The sequence below is a fragment of the Moschus berezovskii genome, chromosome 2, assembly GCF_049115385.1.
Source record: "Moschus berezovskii isolate FMDL1 chromosome 2, NW_MosBer_1.0, whole genome shotgun sequence".
NCBI classification, from domain to species: domain Eukaryota; kingdom Metazoa; phylum Chordata; class Mammalia; order Artiodactyla; family Moschidae; genus Moschus; species Moschus berezovskii.
The window spans coordinates 58,550,292-58,572,038 of NC_142461.1; the positions used below are offsets into that span (position 1 = coordinate 58,550,292).

Genomic DNA, 21,747 nt, shown 5'->3' on the forward strand with positions numbered 1-21,747 from the left:
CAGATCCCTTACAATTGTACAGTGGAAATGACAAATAGATTCAAATGATTAGATCTGATAGATAGAGTGCCTGAAGAACTATGGACAGAGATTCATTACATTGTACAGGACGTGGTGATCAAGACCATCCCTGAGAAAAAGAAATGCATAAAAGCAAAAAGGTAGTTTGAAAAGGCCTTACAAATAGCTGAGAAAAGAAGAGAATCTAAAGGCAAAGGAAAAAAGGCAAGATATAAGCATCTGAAGGCAGAATTCCAAAGAACAGCAAGGAGGGATATGAAAGCGTTCCTTGGTGATCAATGCAAAGAAATAGAGGAAAACAATAGACTGGGAAAGACTAGAGATCTCTTCCGGAGAAGGCAATGGCAAGCCACTCCAGTACTATTGCCTAGAAAATCCCATGGATGGAGGAGCCTGGTAGGCTGCAGTCCGTGGGGTCGCTAAGGGTAGGACATGACTGAGCGACTTCACTTTCACTTTTCACTTTCCACTTTCACACATTGGAGAAGGAAATGGCAACCCACTCCAGTGTTCTTGCCTGGAGAATCCCAGGGATGGGGGAGCCTGGTGGGCTTCCGTCTATGGGGTCACACAGAGTCGGACACGACTGAAGTGACTTAGCAGCAGCAGCAGCAGCAGCAGCAGCAGCAGAGATCTCTTCAAGAAATTTAGAGATAACAAGGGAGCATTTCATGCAAAGATGGACACAATAAAGGACAGAAATGGTATCGACCTAACAGAAGCAAAAGATATTAAAAAGAGGTGGCAAGAATACACAGAAGAACTGTACAAAAAAGATCTTCACGACCAAGATAATCATGATGGTGTGATGACTCACCTAGAGCCAGATGTCCTGGAATGTGAAGTCAAATGAGCCTTAGGAAGCATCACTAAGAACAAAGCTAGTGGAGGTGATGGAATTCCAGTTGAGCTATTTTTTTTAAACTTTATATACTTTAAGGTTGCAAGAGGATATCATCCATTTATGAATAGCATGTCTCCATCAAGTTCACCCAAGAAAATGTTGTCTAAGCTAAAGAAATCATGGATAAAATATTTTACCAGAGGGAAATATAGATAACAAAAAATTTCTTATCACAGGAAACTAAGATCATCTGATAATTTCTTTAATAGTTCTAGTTTAATAGGTCTTTATGTGTTATGCCAATTTGTACCAGAGTTTAATGACAGAAAAGACAACAATTTTTAAATTGGTGGTATACATTTATTTACAACTTTTTAATGTAAAGCAACTTATTAAAACAGACAAACCACAAGATGAAAATGAAGTCAACAGAAAAATCCAACTTCTCAGAGCCAAAAGACCGCAAAACATCAAACATAATTTAGAAATGAACGTGGCAGAAAGATATGTAGCAGACCTGCATTCCATTACCCCAGGTTATGTCAGTTCACAATTTTAAATAAACCTTTGTAGAGCATGAAATTAAAAATCATTTTTGGTGTAGGTGTAAACTCTGTGATTAATCACACAGCTATGCTGACTCAACACTATCTTTGAAGATGGTCCATTGAAAGAGAGACATAACAGGTTCATTCCATAAGTTTCATTCAACTTTACTCAGGATTGTATACCCATGAAATGTGCTTTTAATGCATAAAATTACAGTGGATAGCAGCAAAGGACTGGGGGTGGGTGGGTAAGGAGAATCTGATCATTCACATTGTGATTATTCTGCACGTTTATGGAAGGCACTTCACACTTCCTCAAACACTTCCCTTTTTAAAGAACCAAAATAAACCCAAGACACCTCGGGGATAGTTCCCTACCCCTAAACGAACTGGATACTCTTTTCCACATAAAACTGAAATAATAGTATGGCAGCAAAAGATTCTGATAGCGATGAAGTTTGTAAACTGTATGTCAGTCTCTCTTTCTTACTCCCAAAGTGCAAGGTGCTGGGTTGCGGTCCTCTCTCAGTAATGCTTCTCTTGTAAGCAATCCTTCATTTTGTTGGACAGCGGCAGTTTCAGGATCAGGTCTACCCAGGTGTATCCAGATGACGAAGCAGCACAGGTACTGCAGTGAGTGCACCTGCAGGAAGAGTGACACCGGGTTGGTGAGCCGCACCGGGTAGGTGGCGGAGCCTGGCAGTCTTGAGCCTGAGTATCATAAGGCCCTGTTCTCCGTGTCCCTGATGGAGTGCTCAATCAGGTCCACGATGGACGTGTGTGCCTCCACGTCCGAGCTGTTCGTAGACGCTAAACCTGCTATTTAAGTATTCCATTCTGGTGTGGAGGGTCCTGCGGTGTGAGCGGAAGCTCATGCCCAGCAGGTAGCGGTCGTCGGAGCTCTCCCTCACCAGGAAGGAGCCATCAGGCACCTTGACCAGCTTGCCCTCCGCCTCCCAGCGTGTGATGGGCCCCCAGTACCAGCCTTGCTTGGCCAGTTTCTTGAGCTCCTCCGTCAGGCTGATCACCACCGTGGGGCTACTGCTTTGCACCGAGTCATATACCCTGGCCACTCCGGGGCCGAGTTGGGGGTCGAAATTCAAGTAGCAGCACATGCTTTCAGCCACGTGGGCATCCAGGGAGGCCAAACTGGCGAAGTTCCTTTGGCTCAGATCAGTCTGCAGGGGAGGTAGCAGCGGAGTATGTGTGTGTTTCTCGGGGAGGGGTGTGGGTGAGCGGTTCAGGGCCCACCAGAGCCCGACATTAAGCTTTGCAGCAGGACCTCCTTGGTGCCCATCAGCAGGCCGCTCATCGGCTGGTTGGCGAAGACCTCGGGGGCCATTTTGAGGTCCTGGGGGGCCGGATGCTTGTAGTCCTTATGGTGGTGGTCGGGGGAAGGGGCTCTCGTTGGGGTGGCTGGGGGTGGGACGGCAGAGACCTCCATGGGGGAGGAGCCATCCAAAGGCACAGTGTACTGGATGTAGTCCTGAGACACCAGTCCAAGGACAACAGGCACGTGTTCGCCCAGGCAGAGGCACAGGTCCCTGGCCTGGGACACGGGGACAGCCTGGGGGAGGTCGCTGAATTCCTTGTTCACGCCATTGAAGGCCGACCCGGGTTGGGTGAGTGCACCGGAGCCTTAACCTGCAACTCCAGCTGGATGCACATTTCCTCCAAGGCAGTGGAGTGCAATGGGCAGGGCATGGGGCTGTAGTGATGGCTGCATAACGATGTGGAGTGCATGGGCTTCGGCGACGGCACATCCTTGAACACCAGGGGCGCCAAAGAGAACGGGAACCTGTCCTCGCCAACTGAGCTCCCTGACGCCATGTCGCCCTTGCCCTTGGCCTTCTGCTTAGCACTCAGCAGTCTTTTCAGTGTGCCTATGAGGCTCTCAAATATCCTCCCTCTCCCCGGGTCTCCCCCTGCCCCCCCTGCCAGTCTGACTTCCCCTCGTGACCTCGCTGGGTCTCTGTCTCTCTCTTTGACCCTGCCTGATGCTGTATGCACGTCCCCTGTCACCGCGCCTGCCTTCCTACCCACAGAGAGCCTCCTGGCGCTGCGGGCCAAGTCGCGGTCAGGGGCCGAGTACACCGACGTACTTCAGAAAATCAAGTAGCCTTCAGCCTGCTGATGAGCACGCAACACCTCAGGCCCTCAGGGGGCGAGAGGAATAGCGAGTCGCACCTGTCCACGCACTAACGCCAGCACCTCCCGGCTCTCAGGCCCGGCTGCGCGGCAACATCGCCAACCCCACCTCCCAGGAACTGCTGCACTTCCTGTTCGGACCTCTGCGGATGGTGAGACACCCCAGGCCAAGAGAAGACTCTACACATGGACATCTCCAGATGGTGAAAACCGAAATCTGATTATATTCTTTGCATCCAAAGATGGAGAAGCTGTATACAGTTAGCAAAAACAAGACCAGGAGCTGACTGTGGCTCAGATCATGAACTCCTTATTCAGACTTAAATTGAAGAAAGTAGGGAAAACCACTAGACCATTCAGATATGACCTAAATCAAATCCCTTATGACTATACAGTGGAAGTGAGGAATAGATTTAAGGGACTAGATCTGATAGACAGAGTGCCTGATGAACTCTGGACAGAGGTTCGTGACATTGTAAAGGAGACAGGGACCAAGAACATCCCCATGGAAAAGAAATGCAAAAAAGCAAAATGGCTGTCTGAGGAGGCCTTACAAATAGCTGTGAAAAGAAGAGAAGCGAAAAGCAAAGGAGAAAAGGAAAGATATAAGCATCTGAATGCAGAGTTCCAAAGAATAGCAAGGAGAGATAAGAAAGCCTTCCTCAGTGATCAATGCAAAGAAATAGAGGAAAACAACAGAATAGGAAAAACAAGAGATCTCTTCAAGAAAATTAGGGTTATCAAGGGAACATTTCAGGCAAAGATGGGCTCGATAAAGGACAGAAATGGTATGGACCTAAGAGAAGCAGAAAATATTAAGAGGTGGCAAGAATACACAGAAGAACTGTACAAAAAAGATCTTCACAACCAAGATAGTCACAATAACGTGATCACTGACCTAGAGCCAGACATCTTGGAATGTGAAGTCAAGTGGGCCTTAGAGAGCATCACTACGAACAAAGCTAGTGGTGGCGATGGAATTCCAGTTGAGCTATTTCAAATCTTGAAAGATGATGCTGTGAAAGTGCTGCACTCAATATGCCAGCAAATTTGGAAAACTCAGTAGTGGCCACAGGACTGGAAAAGATCAGTCTTCATTCCAATCCCAAAGAAAGGCAATGCCAAAGAATGCTCAAACTACTGTACAATTGCACTCATCTCACACGCTAGTAAAGTCATGCTCAAAATTCTCCAAGCCAGGCTTCAGCAATATGTGAACCGTGAACTCCCAGATGTTCAAGCAGGTTTTAGAAAAGGCAGAGGCACCAGAGATCAAATTGCCAACATCCACTGGATCATGGAGAAAGCAAGAGAGTTCCAGAAGAACATCTATTTCTGCTTCATGGACTATGCCAAAGCCTTTGACTGTGTGGATCACAATAAACTGTGGAAAATTCTGAAAGAGATGGGAATACCAGACCACCTGACCTGCCTCTTGAGAAGCCTGTATGCAGGTCAGGAAGCAACAGTTAGAACTGGACATGGAACAACAGACTGTTTCCAAATAGGAAAAGGTGTGTGTCAACCTTGTATATTGTCACCTTGCTTATTTAACTTATATGCAGAGTACATCATGAGGAAAGCTGGGCTCTAAGAAGCACAAGCTGGAATCAAGATTGCTGGGAGAAATATCAATAATCTCAGATATGCTGATGACACTACGCTTATGGCAGAAAGTGAAGAGGAACTCAAAAGCCTCTTGATGAAAGTGAAAGAGGAGAGTGAAAAGGTTGGCTTGAAGCTCAACATTCAGAAAACTAAGATCATGGCATCTGGTCCCATCACTTCATGGGAAATAGATGGAAAAACAGTGGAAACAGTGTCAGACTTTATTTTTTGGGGCTCCAAAATCACTGCAGATGCTGATTGCAGCCATGAAATTAAAAGACGCTTGCTCCTTGGAAGGAAAGTTATGACCAACCTTGATAATATATTAAAAAGCAGAGACATTACTTTGCCAACAAAGGTCCATCTAGTCAAGGCTATGGTTTTTCCCGTGGTCATGTATGGATGTGAGAGTTGGACTGTGAAGAAAGCTGATCGCCGAAGAATTGATGCTTTTGAACTGTGGTGCTGGAGAAGACTCTTGAAAGCCCCTTGTACTGCAAGGAGATCCAACCAGTCCATTCTGAGGGAGATCGATCCTGGGTGTTCATTGGAAGGACTGATGCTAAAGCTGAAACTCCAATACTTTGGAGACCTCCTTCCCGTAGCAACTCTCAAATAAGGACTTTTCTTTCCTGAAGTTGCTGGCTATTGCTGGCTGTGGTACGACCATGAAACCTGCGTCTTTGCTCTTACTCAAGCTGAAAGATTTCCGGAAGGTCTTAAGACTAATTTTCTTCATTCTGACTAGTTACCTGATCCTCAGGGCTCAATTTCTCTCAGGGATATTATCTTCGAACACCTGGGTAGGCTGCAGGAAAGGCTGCATCCATGGGTTTTTACAGCTTCATTTCCTCTTTGGAAGTCACTGTCTGGAGCCAGACTGCTCTGGGTCACCTGAATCCCAGCTCCATCTTCATCAGTTGTGTGATCTTAGAGGTTCGGTGTCCATCACCCAAGTTAGTAGCAAGGTTTCAACGTTTTCATAAAAGTGATGTCCTTAAAAATGTTGCCCAGATAAAGCTACACAGGTGTTTCCAGCTAAAGTTGGGAGGAACAACAGTAATACCCACTCTGTATGAGTGGAGAAGATGAGGCAGAGATCACAGCACTCGCCTGTGGTCACACCCCTGATTCTGCATGATCTGCTTAATCTAAACTACGGGAGACTTCTGCTGCATAATTCATTCTGGTAAAAACGTGGAATATAATATGGTGGAAAATTTCAGGACATCATGGTGACGCCTGCAGGGGTTTACTGACGCTCAGACAGCTTTGGATCCCAGGGCTTCAGAGATGTGGTCTCTTCTTTGTTCCTTGTTCTCGACTATTCAAGAGTCAGCTCCCATGGACAAAGGAATAGCCACCATTCCCCAAACATCTCCAAGTGTGATGTTCCAGCGGCAGCCACTCTGCTTCCTTACCCAGCACCAGGGCGACTGCCATGCTCTGTCCTCCTCTCCACAACTTCTCCTCCCACCAGGTTCCTCCTGCTACTCCTCCTCCTCCTCCTCTTCCAGGAGGGACACCCTGGCTGCCTGCCTGAGAAGAGCTACAGCCCAGGAGCTGAGCTGACTACCCCGTGCCCACTACTGGGCCAGTGGCACAGGAGGGCGTCTACTGAGTTAATTCAAAGCATAAACGATGATGCTTTGAAAGTGCTGCACTCAATAGGCCAGCAAATTTGGAAAACTCAGAAGTAGCCAACAGGGTTGGAAAGGGTCAGTTTTCATTACAATTCATAAGAAGGGCAATGCATAAGAATGTTCAAAGTATCCCACAATGCACTCATCTCACATGCTAGCAAAATAATGCTCAAAATTATCCAAGCCAGGCTTCAATAGTAGTCAAGCATGAAATTCTAGATGTTCAAGTTGGATTTAGAAAAGGCAGGGGGACCAGAGATCAAATTGCCAAAATCCATTGGATCATTGAAAAAGCAAGAGAGTCCCAGAAAAATATCTACTTCTGCTTTATTGACTCCGCCAAAGCCTTTGACTTTGTGGATAACAACAAACTGTGGAAAATACTCCAAGAGATGGGAATACCAGAACACCATACCTGCCTCCTGAGAAATCTATGTGCAGATCAAAAAGCAAGAGTTAGAACTGGACATGGAACAACAGACTGGTTCCAAACTGGGAAAGGAGTATGTCAAGACTGTATACAGTCACCCTGTTTATTTGACTTATATGCAGAGTACATCTTGTGAAATACCAGACTGGATGAAGAACAAGCTGGAATCTCTATTGCCAGAAAAAACATAAATAACCTCAGACACGCAGATGATACCACCCTTATGGCACAAAGTAAAGAACTAAAGAGCCTCTTGATGAAAGTGAAAGAGGAGAGTGAAAATGTTGGCTTATAAGTCAACATTCAGAAAGCTAAGATCATGGCATATGGTCCCATCACTTCATGGCAAATGATGGGGAAACAATGGGAACAGGGGCAGACTTTATTTTGGGGATCTCGAAGATCACTGCAGATGGTGACTGCAGCCATGAGATTAAAAGATGCTTGTTCCTTGGAAGAAAAGTTATGATCATCCTAGACAGCATATTAAAAAGCAGAGACATTTCTTTTCTGACAAAGTTCCCTCTAATCAAAGCTATGGTTTTTCCAGTAGTCATGTATGGATGTGAGAGTTGGACTATAAAGAAAGCTGAGTGCCAAGGAATTGATGCTTTAGAACTGTGGTGTTGGAGAAGACTCTTGAGAGTCCCTTGGATTGCAAGATCAAACTAGTCAATCCTAAAGGAAATCAGTTCTGAATATTCATTGGAAGGACAGATGCTGAAGCTGAAGCTCCAGCACTTTGGCCATGTGATGTGAAGAACTGACTCATTGGAAAAGACCCTGATGCTGGGAAAGATTGAAGGCAGGAGGAGAAGGGGATAAAAGAGGATGAGATGGCTGGATTGCATCACCGACTCGATGGACATGAGTTTGAGTAAGTTTTGGAAGTTGGTGATGGACAACGAAGCCTGGCGTGCTGTAGTCCATGGGGTCACAAAGAGTGGGACAGGACTGAGTGACTGAACTGCAGTGAAATATCATACATTTTTCAAAATGAAATAAATATTTAAAATATCACTTGCTTCCTCAAATGTCTTGCAGTCTGTTATCTCTCAGAGGAGGAGAGATAATATTTATTTTAAATTATATTCTATTACAGGTATTTGTTTACATACCAGTCTTTCAGCCTATAATCTCTTGAAAAGATCTAGACTTATTACTGTAGACTCTCTTTCCAGAAGTGTTACTAATACACATCCATTCCTCATTAAATGTAGGAGATAGCAAGAACAAGACAGACAGACAGAGATAGATATAAAGAAATTAAGTCTATAAAATGAAATAATAAATGTCTCCAGGAGGCTTCATAGACCAAAACTCATTTAATTGTATATTTAAAAAATGCTTTAATTGACTCTTCTAATTTAAATTTCATGAGAACCTTGCTCCTTTTTTCTTCATGAAAAGTCAAGACATGAGGATTTACAAAATGTTTCAAAACAGTCCCTTTCTGTTTAAGAATATTTTTACTTAAATTTTGGGTTTCCCTGGGGCCTTGGCTGGCAAAGAATCTGCCTGCAATGTGGGAGACCTGGGTTCAATCCCTGGATTGGAAAGATACCCTGGAGAAGGGAACAGCTATCCATGCCAGTATTCTGGCCAAGAGAATTCCATGGACTGTATAGTCCATGGGGTCACAAATTGTTGGACATGACTGAGTGACTTGAACATTCACTTTCACATGACTCTGAAAAGTTTTCCCTTTCAACAGTTATGTCACCAATTGTGTGGGTTTTCCTTATACCATCTAATAATCTACCTCTTCAGATACCAACTAGGTGTCCTACAATTTAATTCATATATGACCCTAACTACCCAGTTATTGGAGACCCCAGAGCTTAAGAGCTTAGTCTCACAAAACTGTACCTACTCCAGACACTGATCATAATTACCAGCTACCCGTATTTCTGACTGTAAAGTCAGAAGCTTCTCACAACCCCCTCCTCAGGTTCAGTAATTTGCTAGAACAGCTCACAGAAAATCTGGGAAACACTTTACTCACTAGTTTGTTATAAAGGATACAAGTCAGAAACAGCCAGATGGAAGAGATGCATGAGTGACATGCAGCGGGAAAGTGCAAGGAGCAGAACTTCCATGCTCTCTCTCCAGGCACACCACCCTCCCAGCACTTTATTGTGTTCACCCATCTGGCCATGGTTCACCAGTTCAGAGAATATCCAAACCTTGATGTTTAAGAAATTTTAAGTAGGCATTTTTATGTAGGCATGACTACACTGGTGTAATTAATTTAATGATTCAGTTCAGTTCAGTCTCTCATTGTGTCCAATTCTTTGAGACCCCATGGACTCGCCAGACCCCTGGCGGATCACCAGGCCTCCCTGTCTATCACCAACTCCCAGAGTTACTCAAACTCAAGTCCATTGAGTCAGTGATGCCATCCAACCGTCTTATCCTCTGTCTCCTCGCACCTCAATCTTTCCCAGCGTCAGCGTCTTTTCTAATGAGTCAGTTCTTTGTATCAGGTGGCCAAAGTATTGGAGTTTCAGCTTCAGCATCAGTCCTTCCAATGAATATTCAGGACCGATTTCCTTTAGGATTGACTGGTTTGATCTCCCCACAGTCCAAGGGACTCTCAAGAGTCTTCTCCAACACCATAGTTCAAAAGAATCAATTCTTCAACACTCAGCTTTCTTTATAGTCCAACTCTCACATCCATACATGACTACTGGAAAAAACATAGCTATGACTAGATGGACTTTTGTTGGCAAAATAATGTCTCTGCTTTTGAATATACTGCCTAGGTTTGTCATAGCTTTTCTTCCAAGGAACAAGTGTCTTTTAATTTCATGGCTGCAGTCACCATCAGCAGTGATTTTGGAGTCCCCCCTCCCAGATAAAGTCTCTCACTATTTCCATCATTTCACCATCTATTTGTCATGAAGTGATGGGACCGGATGCCATGATCTTTATTTTCTGAATGTTGAGTTATAAGCCGATTTTTCCCCTCTCTTCTTTCATTTTCATCAAGAGGTTCTTTTGTTCTTTATTTCTTCTTTGATTTCTGCCATAAGGGTGGTGTCATCTGCATATCTGAGGTTACTGATATTTCTCAGGCAATCTTGATTCCAGCTTGTGCTTCATCCAGCTTGGCATTTCTCATGATGTACTCTGTATTTCAGTTAAATAAACAGGATGAGAGTATACAGTCTTGACATACTCCTTTCCCAATTTGGAATCAGTCTGTTGTTCCAATTCCAGTTCTAACTCTTGCTTCTTGATCTGCACACAGATTTCTCAGGAGGCAGATATGGTGGTCTGGTATTCCCATCTCCTGAAGTATTTTTCACAGTTTGTTGTTATCCACACAGTCAAAGGTTTTGGCAGAGTCAAACACAAAGGCTTTGGAGGAGTCAATGAAGCAGAATTAGATGTTTTTCTGGAACTCTCTTGGTTTTTCAATAATCCAATGGATGTTGGCAATTTGATCTCTGGTTCCCCTGCCTTTTCAAGATCCACCTTGAACACTGGAAGTTCACAGTTCACATACTGTTGAAGCCTTGTTTGGAGAATTTTGAGCATTACCTTGCTAGCATGTGAGATGAGTGCAATTGTGTGGTAGTTTGGACATTCTTTGGCTTTGCCTTTCTTTGGGATTGGAATGAAAGCTGACGTTTTCCAGTCCTGTGGCCACGGCTGAGATTTCCAAATTTGCTGGCATATTCTGTTCAGGCCCTATACAGCATCATCTTTTAGGATATGAAATAGCTCAACTGTTATTCCATCACCTCCACTACTTTTGTTCATAATGATACTTCTTAAGGCCCACTTGACTTCACATTCCAGGATGACTGGCTCTAGGTGAGTGATCACTCCACTGTGGTTATCTGTGTCATGAAAATATTTTTTTGTATACTTCTTCTATGTATTGTTGCCACCTCTTCTTAGTATCTTCTGCTTCTGTTAGGTCCATACCATTTCTGTCCTTTATTGTATCCATCTTTACATGAAATATTCCCTTGGTATCTCTAATATTCTTAAAGAGATCTCTAGTCTTTCCCATTCTATTGTTTTCCTCAATTTCTTTGCATTGTTCACTTATGAAGTCTTTCTTATCTCTCCTTACTATTCTTTGGAACTCTGCATTCAAATGGGTATATCTTTCCTTTTGTCTTTTTCCTGTTGCATCTTTTCTCAGCTATTTGTAATGCCTCCTCAGAAAACCATTTTACCTTTTTTCATTTGTTTTTCTCAGAGATGGTCTTGATCACTGCCTCCTGTACAATGTCACGAACCTCTGTCCATAGGTCTTCAGGCACTCTATCAAATCTAATCCCTTGAATTAGATTGTATGATTATACACTTCCACTGTATAATCATAATGGATTTGATTTAGATTTAGGTGATACCTAAATGGTCTAGTAGCTTTCCCAACTTTCTTCAATTAAGTTTGAATTTGGCAATAAGGTGGTCATGATCTGCGCCACTGTTTGCTCCAGGTCTCGTTTTTGCTGACTGTATAGAGCTTCGACATCTTTGGCTGAAATGAATATAATCCATCTGATTTTGGTATTGACCATTCGCTGATGTCCATGTGTATTCTTCTCTTGTGTTGATGGAAGAGGATGTTTGCTATGACTGGAGCATTCTCTTGCCAAAACTCTGTTAGCCATTGACCTTCTTCGTTATGTACTCCAAGGCCAAATTTGCCTGTTACCCCAGGTATCTCTTGAATTATTTATTTGCATTCCAGTCCCCAATAGTGAAAAGGACTTCTTTTGGGGGTGTTAGTTCTAGAATATCTCATAGGTCTTCATAGACCCATTCAACTTCAGCTTCTTCAGCATTACTGGTCAGGGGCAAAGACTTGGATCACTATGATATTGAATGGTTTGCATTGGAAATGAACAGAGATCATTCTGTTCATTCTGTCGCTCTGTCAGATCATTCTATCGTTTTTGAGACTGCATCCATGTACTGCATTTGGGACTCTTGTTGACTATGATGGCTACTCCATTTCTTCTATGGGATTCTTGCCCACTAGTAGATATAATGGTCATCTGAGTTAAATTCACCCATTCCAGTCCATTTTAGTTTTCTGATTTCTAAAATGTCAATGTTCACTCTTGCCATTTCCTGTTTGACCACTTTCAATTTCCCTTGATTATTGGACCTAACATTGGAGGTTCCTATGCAATATTGCTCTTTACAACAATTTAAAAATTGGCCATTGGCAATTGAACTCAGTTTTGCCTCCTCTTTCCTCTCTGAAGGTCTAGGTGGTGGAGTTGAAAGTTCCAATCCTCTAGTTAAATGGTTGGGTCCTATTACAATGCTCATCCTGAAGCTATCTATAAACCCATCTGGTCACCTATGATTAGCATAAATCCAGGTGTGATTGAGAGGGCCTTATTAGGAATAATGTTCTATACCATATATATATATATATTAGGCTGCTGCTGCTGTGAAGTTGCTTCTGTCGTGTCCGACTCTGTGAGACCCCATAGACAGCAGCCCACTAGGCTCCTCTGTCCCTGGGATTCTCCAGGCAAGAATACTGGAGTGGGTTGCCATTTACTTTTCCAATGCATGAAAGTGAAAAATGAAAGTGAAGTCGTTCAGTCATGCCCGACTCTTAGCGACGCCATGGACTGCAGCCTCCCAGGCTCCTCCATCTATGGGATTTTCCAGACAAGAGTACTGGAGTGGGTTGCTATTGCCTTGTTTAAGCTACTATGATTTAAAGTTAATAATATTTACTTCAATTCTTTTGACATCCAAATCAATTTCTAGATTCTCAGTTGTGAACAGCAATGATAGCAGCAGCAGAGGCTGTTTTGTGTAGCTCTTGTGATGAGTTGTCTCTCGTGAGTTAAGCCCTAGCTCTACAGCCATAAATTAAAACAGTGATGACATTACTGCACAGTCCCTCAGACCCCTTTCATTAGGGGAAAATAGGACAAAAAAGGACAAGGGGAAGGGGAGGGAGAGTATCTCTGTCTGTTTTGCTTATGGATTTATGTCTGCTGACAGATCAGAAGGCAAAGTGAAGAAGTTTTGCGTTTAGTAAGCCCAAGGGTCTTTTTTTTTTTCTTCTATTTTTCCCTTTGTGAAATAAATTGTTTCTGTATATGCTTTGTACTGTAACGGTCGTTGTGTTCAGAAAACAGCAAAGTTCTTTGTTATGCAAAATTATTGAGGATTTATGTTTACAAGCTATTGCCTGCTTCTCACAAATTGACACAAATAAAGAAGGTGGGATTTCTTTAAAGTTCTACAGGAATTCAAATGAACACATTCATAGATAATTTGTTCTGCAAATTTAAAGTATTTCCAAAATAAACTCTTCTCAAATTTAACTTGCCCCTGCATGGAAATAGTTTTTATTTGTTTCACTAACAAATTTATGCATGTTAAAATCTGTTAGATAGGGAAGTTATGCTTTTTTCCCAAATTAATATTTTCTCCATAGAAAGTAACATTTTCAGAAATACCCTAATTCTATGCAACATAAACAACTGTTAAGTGGCTGATGATTTTCAGAGGAAACATTTCATTGATGAGAGAGCCACAATTAAATGCCTGCCTATTCATGTAGGGATAAGACAATGGCACCCCACTCCAGTACTCTTGCCTGGAAAATCCCATAGATGGAGGAGCCTGGTGGGTACAGTCCATGGGGTTGCTAAGAGTGGGACACGACTGACTGACTTCACTTTCACTTTTCACTTTCATGCATTGGAGAAGGAAATGGCAACCCACCCCAGTGTTATTGCCTGGAGAATCCCAGGAAAGGGGGATCCTGGTGGGCTGCTATCTCTGGAGTCACACAGAGTTGGACATAACTGAAGCAACTTAGCAGCAGCAGCAGCCATTCATGTAGGCAGCTGTTTGACTTGGATAATCACTGTTCCTCTTTATCTGGACTTCTGACTTCTCATCTTGAAAATCTGGGTGATTTCATTCAGTTCAGTTGCTCAGTCTTGTCCAATATTTTGAGACCCCATGGACTGCAGCTAGGCTTCCCTATCCATCACCACCTCTCAGAGCTTGCTCAAACTCATGTCCATTGAGTTGGTGATATCATCCAACCATCTCATCCTCTGTTGTCCCTTCTTCTGTCTTCGATCTTTCCCAGCATCAGGGTCTTTTCCAGTAAGTCAGTTCTCATCAGGTGGGCAAATTCTTGGAGCTTCGGCATATCAGCATCAGTCCTTCCAATGAATATTCAGGACTGATTTCCTTTAGGATTAACTGGTGTGATCTCCTTGCAGCCCAAAGGACTCTTAGGAGTCTTCCTCAACGCCCCAGTTCAAACGCATCAGTTCTTCAGTGCTCAGTTTTCTTTATAGTCCAACTCTCACATCCATATATGACTACTGGAAAAACCATAGCCTTGACTAGACAGACCTTTGGCAGAAAAGGAATGTCTCTGCTTCTTAATAGATGGTCCGGATTGGTCATAGCTTCTCATCCAAGGAGAAAGCATCTTTTAATTTCATGGCTGCATTCACCATCTGCAGTCATTTTGGAGTCCCCTAAAATAAAGATTATCACTTTTTCCATTGTTTCCCCATCTATTTGCCATGAAGTGATGGGACCAGATGCCATGATCTTAATTTTTTGAATGTTGAGATTTAAGCCAACTTTTTCACTCTCCTCTTTCACTTTCATCAAGAGGCTCTTTAGTTCCTCTTCACTTTTTTGCCATAATGAGGCAGATATGCACTTTTTTGCATATCTGAAGTTATTGATATGTCTCTTGGCAATCTTGATTCCAGCTTCTGTTTAATCCAGCCTGGAATTTCTCATGATGTACTCTGTACATACATTAAATTAACAGGGTGACAGTATACAATCTTGACATACTCCTTTCCCAATTTGGAACCAGTCTGTTGTCTCACGTCCATTTCTAACTTTTGCTCCTTGATCTGCATACAGATTTCTCAGGAGGCAGGTATGGTGATTTGGTACTCCTGTCTCTTGAAAAAATTTCTGCAGTTTGCTGTGATCCACATAAAGGCTTTGGTGGAATCAATGAAGCAGAAGTTGATGTTTCTGTGGAACTCTCTTGCTTTTTCGATGATCCAGTGGATGTTGGCTATTTGATCTTCTGGTTCCTGTGCCTTTCCTGAATCTACCTTGAACATCTAGAAGTTCACGGTTCAGGTACTGTTGAAGCCTGGCTTGGAGAATTTTAAGCATTACTTTACTAGTGTGTGAGATGAGTGCAGTTGTTTGGTTTGAACATTCTTTGGCTTTGCCTTTCTTTGGGATTGGAATGAAAACTTAACGTTTTCCAGTCCTGTGGTAACTGCTGAGCTTTCCAAGTTTGCTGGCATATTCTGTGCAGGACTTTCACAGCATCTTCTTTTAGGATTTAAAATAGCTTATCTGGAATTCCATCACCTTCATTAGCTTTATTCATAGTGACACTTCCTAAGTCCCACTTAACTTTGTATTCCAGGATGTATGACTCTAGGTGAGTCATCATACCATCATGGTTATCTGGGCCATTAAGATCTTTTTTGTATAGTCTTCTGTGTCTTCCTGCCATCTCTTCTTAATATCTTCTGCTTCTACTAAGTTCATACCATTTCTGTCTTTTATTGTGCCCATCTTTGCATAAAATGTTCCCTTAGTGTCTCTGACTGAGCTACATCAAATGATCTTTCCAAACATAAATATTATAGTCCTTATAGAAATAAGGCTAAAATTCTAGGATTCTTACATGGATTAATGTGGGCATGTTCCTGAGTTCATCAGAGGAACAAACTTCAGAATTCAAGCTAAGCGAGTCATCACCCAACGTTAATGAATTTGTGAAGCAATGTTGCTGTGTTGTTAGTTATATCCTTCCCTGAGGCAATAGAGAATATACTGGATTGGAAGTACTGACCCATGTTCTAACTATGTATTCATCATTAATATCTCAAAATCTCAGATTTATCATCTAAAAGTCTTAACCCTGTATATGAGACAGCAAAAGAGACACAGGTGTATAGAACAGTCTTGGGGACTCTGTGGGAGAGGGTGAAGGTGGGATGATTTGAGAGAATGGCATTGTAGCAGGTATATTATCATATGTGAAACAATTCTCCAGTCCAGGTTCGATGCATGATACAGGATGCCTGGGACTGGTTCACGGGGATGAACTGGAGGGAGGATATGGGGAAGAGGGATGTGGGAGCGGGGTTCAAGAGGGGGAACACATGTACACCCAGGGCAGATTCGTGTCAATGTATGGCAAAACCAACCAATATCAATAAATTAATGTAAAGTAATTTGCCTCCAATAAAAAAAAAGTTCAAAAAAAAATAATAAAAGTCATATACTATCCTTTCATGAAGAAAAAGTAGATGACAACATATTATTAGTGATGGAAAGGTACGGACATATTTATAAGAAATGATTTTTACAGAAGGACTAATATAGTCCTTCCTTGCTTTCAGTTCACTATGCTTGATGTAATAATGCTTGATCCTCTCTAGTTTGGAATTTGAAATGTTGAAATTAGTCTCATATTTCCAAGTTAAGGAAAATTTAACAAATATAATTAGCATGGGCATTTGAATTTTATGTAAATGTTCAGGAGCAGAGTAGGAATATAGTGCACTTTAAAGAAGTGAGCAAATTGAACCTCATAAATAAATGAAAGCATCAAGATCCAATATTTCCTTCTTTCTGCAGGTAGAGTATTATCCTTGCCATTAAAGTGATATATCATTCTTTGACAAAAGTCATTCCTGTTTAGTGTAAATAAAAGCTAAATGTTTCCAATTAAAATTAAATAAGGAAGAAATAAAAGCTTGGCTTTTAAAATATCACTTATTCTGTTTGTGTTTCATTTTGTCAGCTAGGGCAATTATAACATCACCTCATCTTCTGCAGCATGTCAGGTGACAGTCCATATGTTATTAAACACTGACAATGAACTTGAAGAATGCAAATTAATGGCTCATTAAGCAACAGAAACTTTGTGTATGATCAATAATTGAGTAATTCAAGAGAGTACCTAAAAATCATGCACACAATTGGCATCAGTCAATCACTGCCTTTTTCAAGCCCTCCATTTATAGGCTGCCCCAGCTGCCTCATTCCTCTCCTCCTGTCTCTCTGCAAGTGGCTGCAAACATCTATCTCTGTGTCTATTAGTCTCAAACTGCCCGAGTCTCTTTTTTCTCTTATTTTCCCATCATCCCAATAGACTGGTTTCAATGTGAGAAATCACCTTAAGTATGGTCTTTTGTAAATTTTTGTCATTTAAGAGGTCCTGCTTGTCCTGTCCACACTTGTCATCCTGCTGATTGTTTAAATATCAAATTGCATCCAGAAGGGACCAAAATGAGGCTGGAGGGAAATGCGTGTGATACATGCATTCCAAAAGGGCTTAGCTGGTGAAGGCTTTCTCTAATTGCAACCCAGCTTAGTGTGTCATTCAAGTAAGAATAACATGATGTCTCTGAAAAGCAAGGCAGATGTAATGCCCTATAATTCTCTCTCCATTTTGAGGATGTTAAATTCTTGGATTCATTTGAATCCAGAAGGAGGCATTAGGAGGACAAAACACCCCTCCTAATAAAGCCTCCTAAATTTAGACCTTCACATTTGAGCTGTTCAATTTTGTTTTCCCAGTCAATTAAATTTTAATCAAAGGAGATGGTGAATTTTATAGCAACTTCTCACTTTGCATCATCAGAAAAGGAAATCACCTTATTTATCCATCTTTTTTTTTTGTAAATTCTTTTTTTTTTAACAGAAATGTATTTATTTTAATTGGAGGCTAATTACTTTACAATATTGTATTGGTTTTGCCATACATCGACATGAATTCACCACGGGTGTACACGTGTTCCCCATCCTGAACACCTCTCCCATTTCCCTCCCCATACCATCCCTCTGGGTCATCCCAGTGCACCAGCCCCGAGCATCCTGTATCATGCATTGAACCTGGACTGGCAATTCATTTCACATATAATAAAATTCTTACATAAAATGATTGTTTGGTATAGGAAGCTGCTATGAATACATTAGATAACTATTCCTCTAAGTGGCATTTGAATAAATTTATATCTAGGAAATAAGTCACTTAAGTGGATAATCATTTCAAAAATGGTAAAGTGAATTGTTTTTCACAGGTAAATTTACTAGGATGTGAATCAGAGACACTTTTTAGATGACTCCACCACACACATCAGAACCAAATTATTATTCTCCATAAATAAGCAGTGAGTCATTCATTCATTCCAGAAATAGAACTGTTATCAGTTATTATAAATTGACCAAAGAACCCCTAAAGCAAAAGTGGTTTTTGTAGCTTCAGGGAATGTAGGTTGTCATGGAAACCCCACACTTTATTTGCATCATCCTGTTACCACTTTCAATTCAGGAACAAAAAGCAGTGGCCCTATTTACTTTAGTGTAGCTATTTATGCATTTAGTTCTGAATAGACTAGCCATATTTGCTTTCATATGTGTTTATTAAAGATTTTATTTTTGTAATGAACAAAGTATTGAATCATTCACCTGTGGGCTAATTTTGACCCAAATTTAGTTTAAATCATCAACTTAATAAATTTATTAAGCAACAAAATTGTTTCTTATATTAGAAGAAGCCTACCATGTAAATCAGAAAAATAATTAAGATTTTGGAGTTAATAATAACTGAGACAACTCTACAAAGTCTCTAGGATCCTGATTGCTGTTCTAATTACATGCAATATGTGTACACCTGCAATTGACATATGTAAGTGAATGTATATTTAAAAAGTAGCACATGAAAACTTCCTTACTGTGGAGGAACAAGACTAAGGTTTTTGTTTTATTTAATTCTCCAACTTGAGTTTCCTTGATTCCAAAGATGATTGGATAATCCAAGGAATATGAGATTTAAAAAATTAGGAAACTGAGATATTAAGGCATCTTGAAGACTGAGACACACACTGAAAGTCTGGATGCCTGCAAACAATCTTTGAAAGTAGCTACAACATGTTAAAGTGATCTACTTGATTTCAATCTAAGATACTATTTTATGATTCAGGTTGATGGGATTGACACTACAAATTGACTCAAGCGTTGCCTTCTTCAGTATTCATTTTTGTGCTATAGAGACTACAGAGAAATAAATACATAACTATGAATTCTTTTGTATCTAAAATCTATCGATCATGCTCTGCAGACTTAGAGGGGGAAAGTAGGCAGCTTGGTTTTGTGTCAGAAACAGTTACTAGATCTAGGCCAGAGACTGCATTTTCTGGGTCAGTTATGGTAGAGTTTCTACTTATGGTCCCCTAGCATCATATGTATCCAGAATCAATGATAGGAAGCATTTTTATTAGCAAAGTCCCAAAATGTGGATGAGCATTTTTGCCACTCACACTGTTTTTGGCTAGTTAGTATCCAATCTTGATTCTGTAACTCATTAGAAATTCTATATGTTGCAAAATACCATAATGTAAATCTTTCTTTCATATAATCAATGATACTTTTTTTTTCATTTACAACTAAGAACGTTTATTAATTTAATTTCTTTATTAAATTGATGTTTAGTTTCTAAGTACTCAGAACATTTGTCCATAGTGAACAACAAAAGATGATTTCAGAGATACCTGAGAAAATTTTTCAAATGACCATTCATTGCTTACAAAATTTCCTTTCAACATTCTATTGTACCCAGTTGTATACCAGAGCCTCCAGTGATACAACAGTCCTGTGTAGATAAAAAAGAGTAAACAGTTGATCCCAATATGCCAACATAATTCAACCATTGACCAAAATCAGTCACCCATATCTGGTTCACATTAAACTTGCATCAGAGCTTGAGCTTGTGAAACATATAGAGCCCCAAGTACATCCCTGATCTATTGAAATAGCTTCCCTGAGATACAGACTAGGAATCTGTACAGTGAATAAGTTCCTCAACTGACTACAATATTGCCATGTGGGGACTTTCCCAAATCCCAGTGTTTGGAAGCCATTTACATAAAAAAAATTATTGATCAGTGGGGCTTAATGGGAGTTCATTGAAAAGACTTAAGCTTGTTTCTTTCTCTGAGAGGACCCATAGATTACTCAAGCAAGGGAAAACTATATCAATTTTAGATCTGGACTTCAGGAAAATACTTAATACAATGTCTCATGATATCCTTGCAAAGAACACAGATAAGTCAGGCTGAATGGCTCAATGAATAGATTGAATAGACTGAATAGATTGTTTAATGGTCCAATGTTTACACAAAAAGGAATCTATTCAATAAAATAATACTCTTCTAGTCTAGAAGTTCCATCTGCAAAATGACTGATATAGATTAAATGTATTACAGTGAAAACAAAGTTTGATTTCTTTTTCAGGCTGAATGTACTAGTTAGTTTGCTTGGGGCTCCAATTCACAAAGTTCTCACTAAGGACAAAGGCTGAAAGAATAAATTTGGAAAACCTCTAGGCTTAGTGCTGCAAAACTGCCTTCTACTTCAGATGCCAGTTGCAAGTCCCAGCATGTGTGTCTCTAACCAACAGATCAGGGGTCCCGATACACCTTCCTTGGGATTGATAATTTTCTAGAATGGTGCTTAGAACTCAAAGACAATGTTTACGTACTAATCTCAGTTAATTATGAAAATTACCATAAAGGATACAAATAAAGAGCAGAAAAAGAGGCACAAAGGGCAAGATCTGGAAGGACTTCAAGGGCAGAAACTTTCTGAGCCCATTGAATTTGGAGGATGCCACTCTTTGAGCATGTGGATGTGCTTACTAATCCAGAGCTCTCAGAATACTGAATCATTCATGATTTTTATGGAAGTTCTATTACATATGCATGACTAAATCATCAGTGGTGGTTAACTCTCATTAGCATGCCAAATGACATACCCTCAGGTGTCATGACAGTTCTGAGGCCAACCATAAAAGGCCAAACAATGGGTGATGACCCAATCCCTGGAAATCCTCACTCCTTCCCCAAAATCATTAGAGTAATACTCCCACCCATTAGCCCATGAAATTACACAGTCCATAAGAACTAACCATCCCACATTTCACGGTCTCTTGCTTTTTGAGATGGAGTGTATTCTGTCTATGGAATGTGCATCCCTCTAAATAAATCCATTTCTTACCTATCACTTTGCCTCTTACTAAATTCCTTTTGTGTTGTGACATAAAGAATCTGAGCTTCATGAAGTCCTGAGACTGGTGAGTAATGTCAACTAAAAGACAGTGGGTTCAAGTCCCAGCCTATGGGTTTAAGTCCAGTCTGTGTTGTGCAGTTTCAGTTGTGTCTATTGGCTTGATGCCTATCAAGAAACAAAGCCAGTGTTCAGTGTAACAATTTTACCAAGGGCCTAGAATGAGGAGAATTGAAATATAAGAACATTTATATTAAGTATATGGATCATGTATCAATTTCAGTATTACATACTGAGGAAAATGGTCATTATAATTTATTATTATTATTATTATCCAATCAGAATATTGAATCTCATTTCACTTGATCTGGTACACTGGACCCAATTTGTGGTGGAAAAAGAGTGAATAAAATATTAATTTTT

At 40.9% G+C, this 21,747-nt stretch overlaps 1 protein-coding gene across 1 annotated transcript; it reads right to left on the bottom strand.

Annotated features, from left to right (window-relative positions):
* Positions 1 to 1,938: 1,938 nt before the first annotated feature.
* On the bottom strand, positions 1,939 to 5,908 carry LOC129538543 (suppressor of cytokine signaling 6-like). The gene is given in 7 exon segments (XM_088841317.1): positions 1,939 to 2,020; positions 2,022 to 2,209; positions 2,211 to 2,635; positions 2,668 to 3,024; positions 3,027 to 3,514; positions 3,625 to 3,704; positions 5,753 to 5,908. Coding segments are annotated over 7 exon segments (1,776 nt in total).
* Positions 5,909 to 21,747: the final 15,839 nt, after the last annotated feature.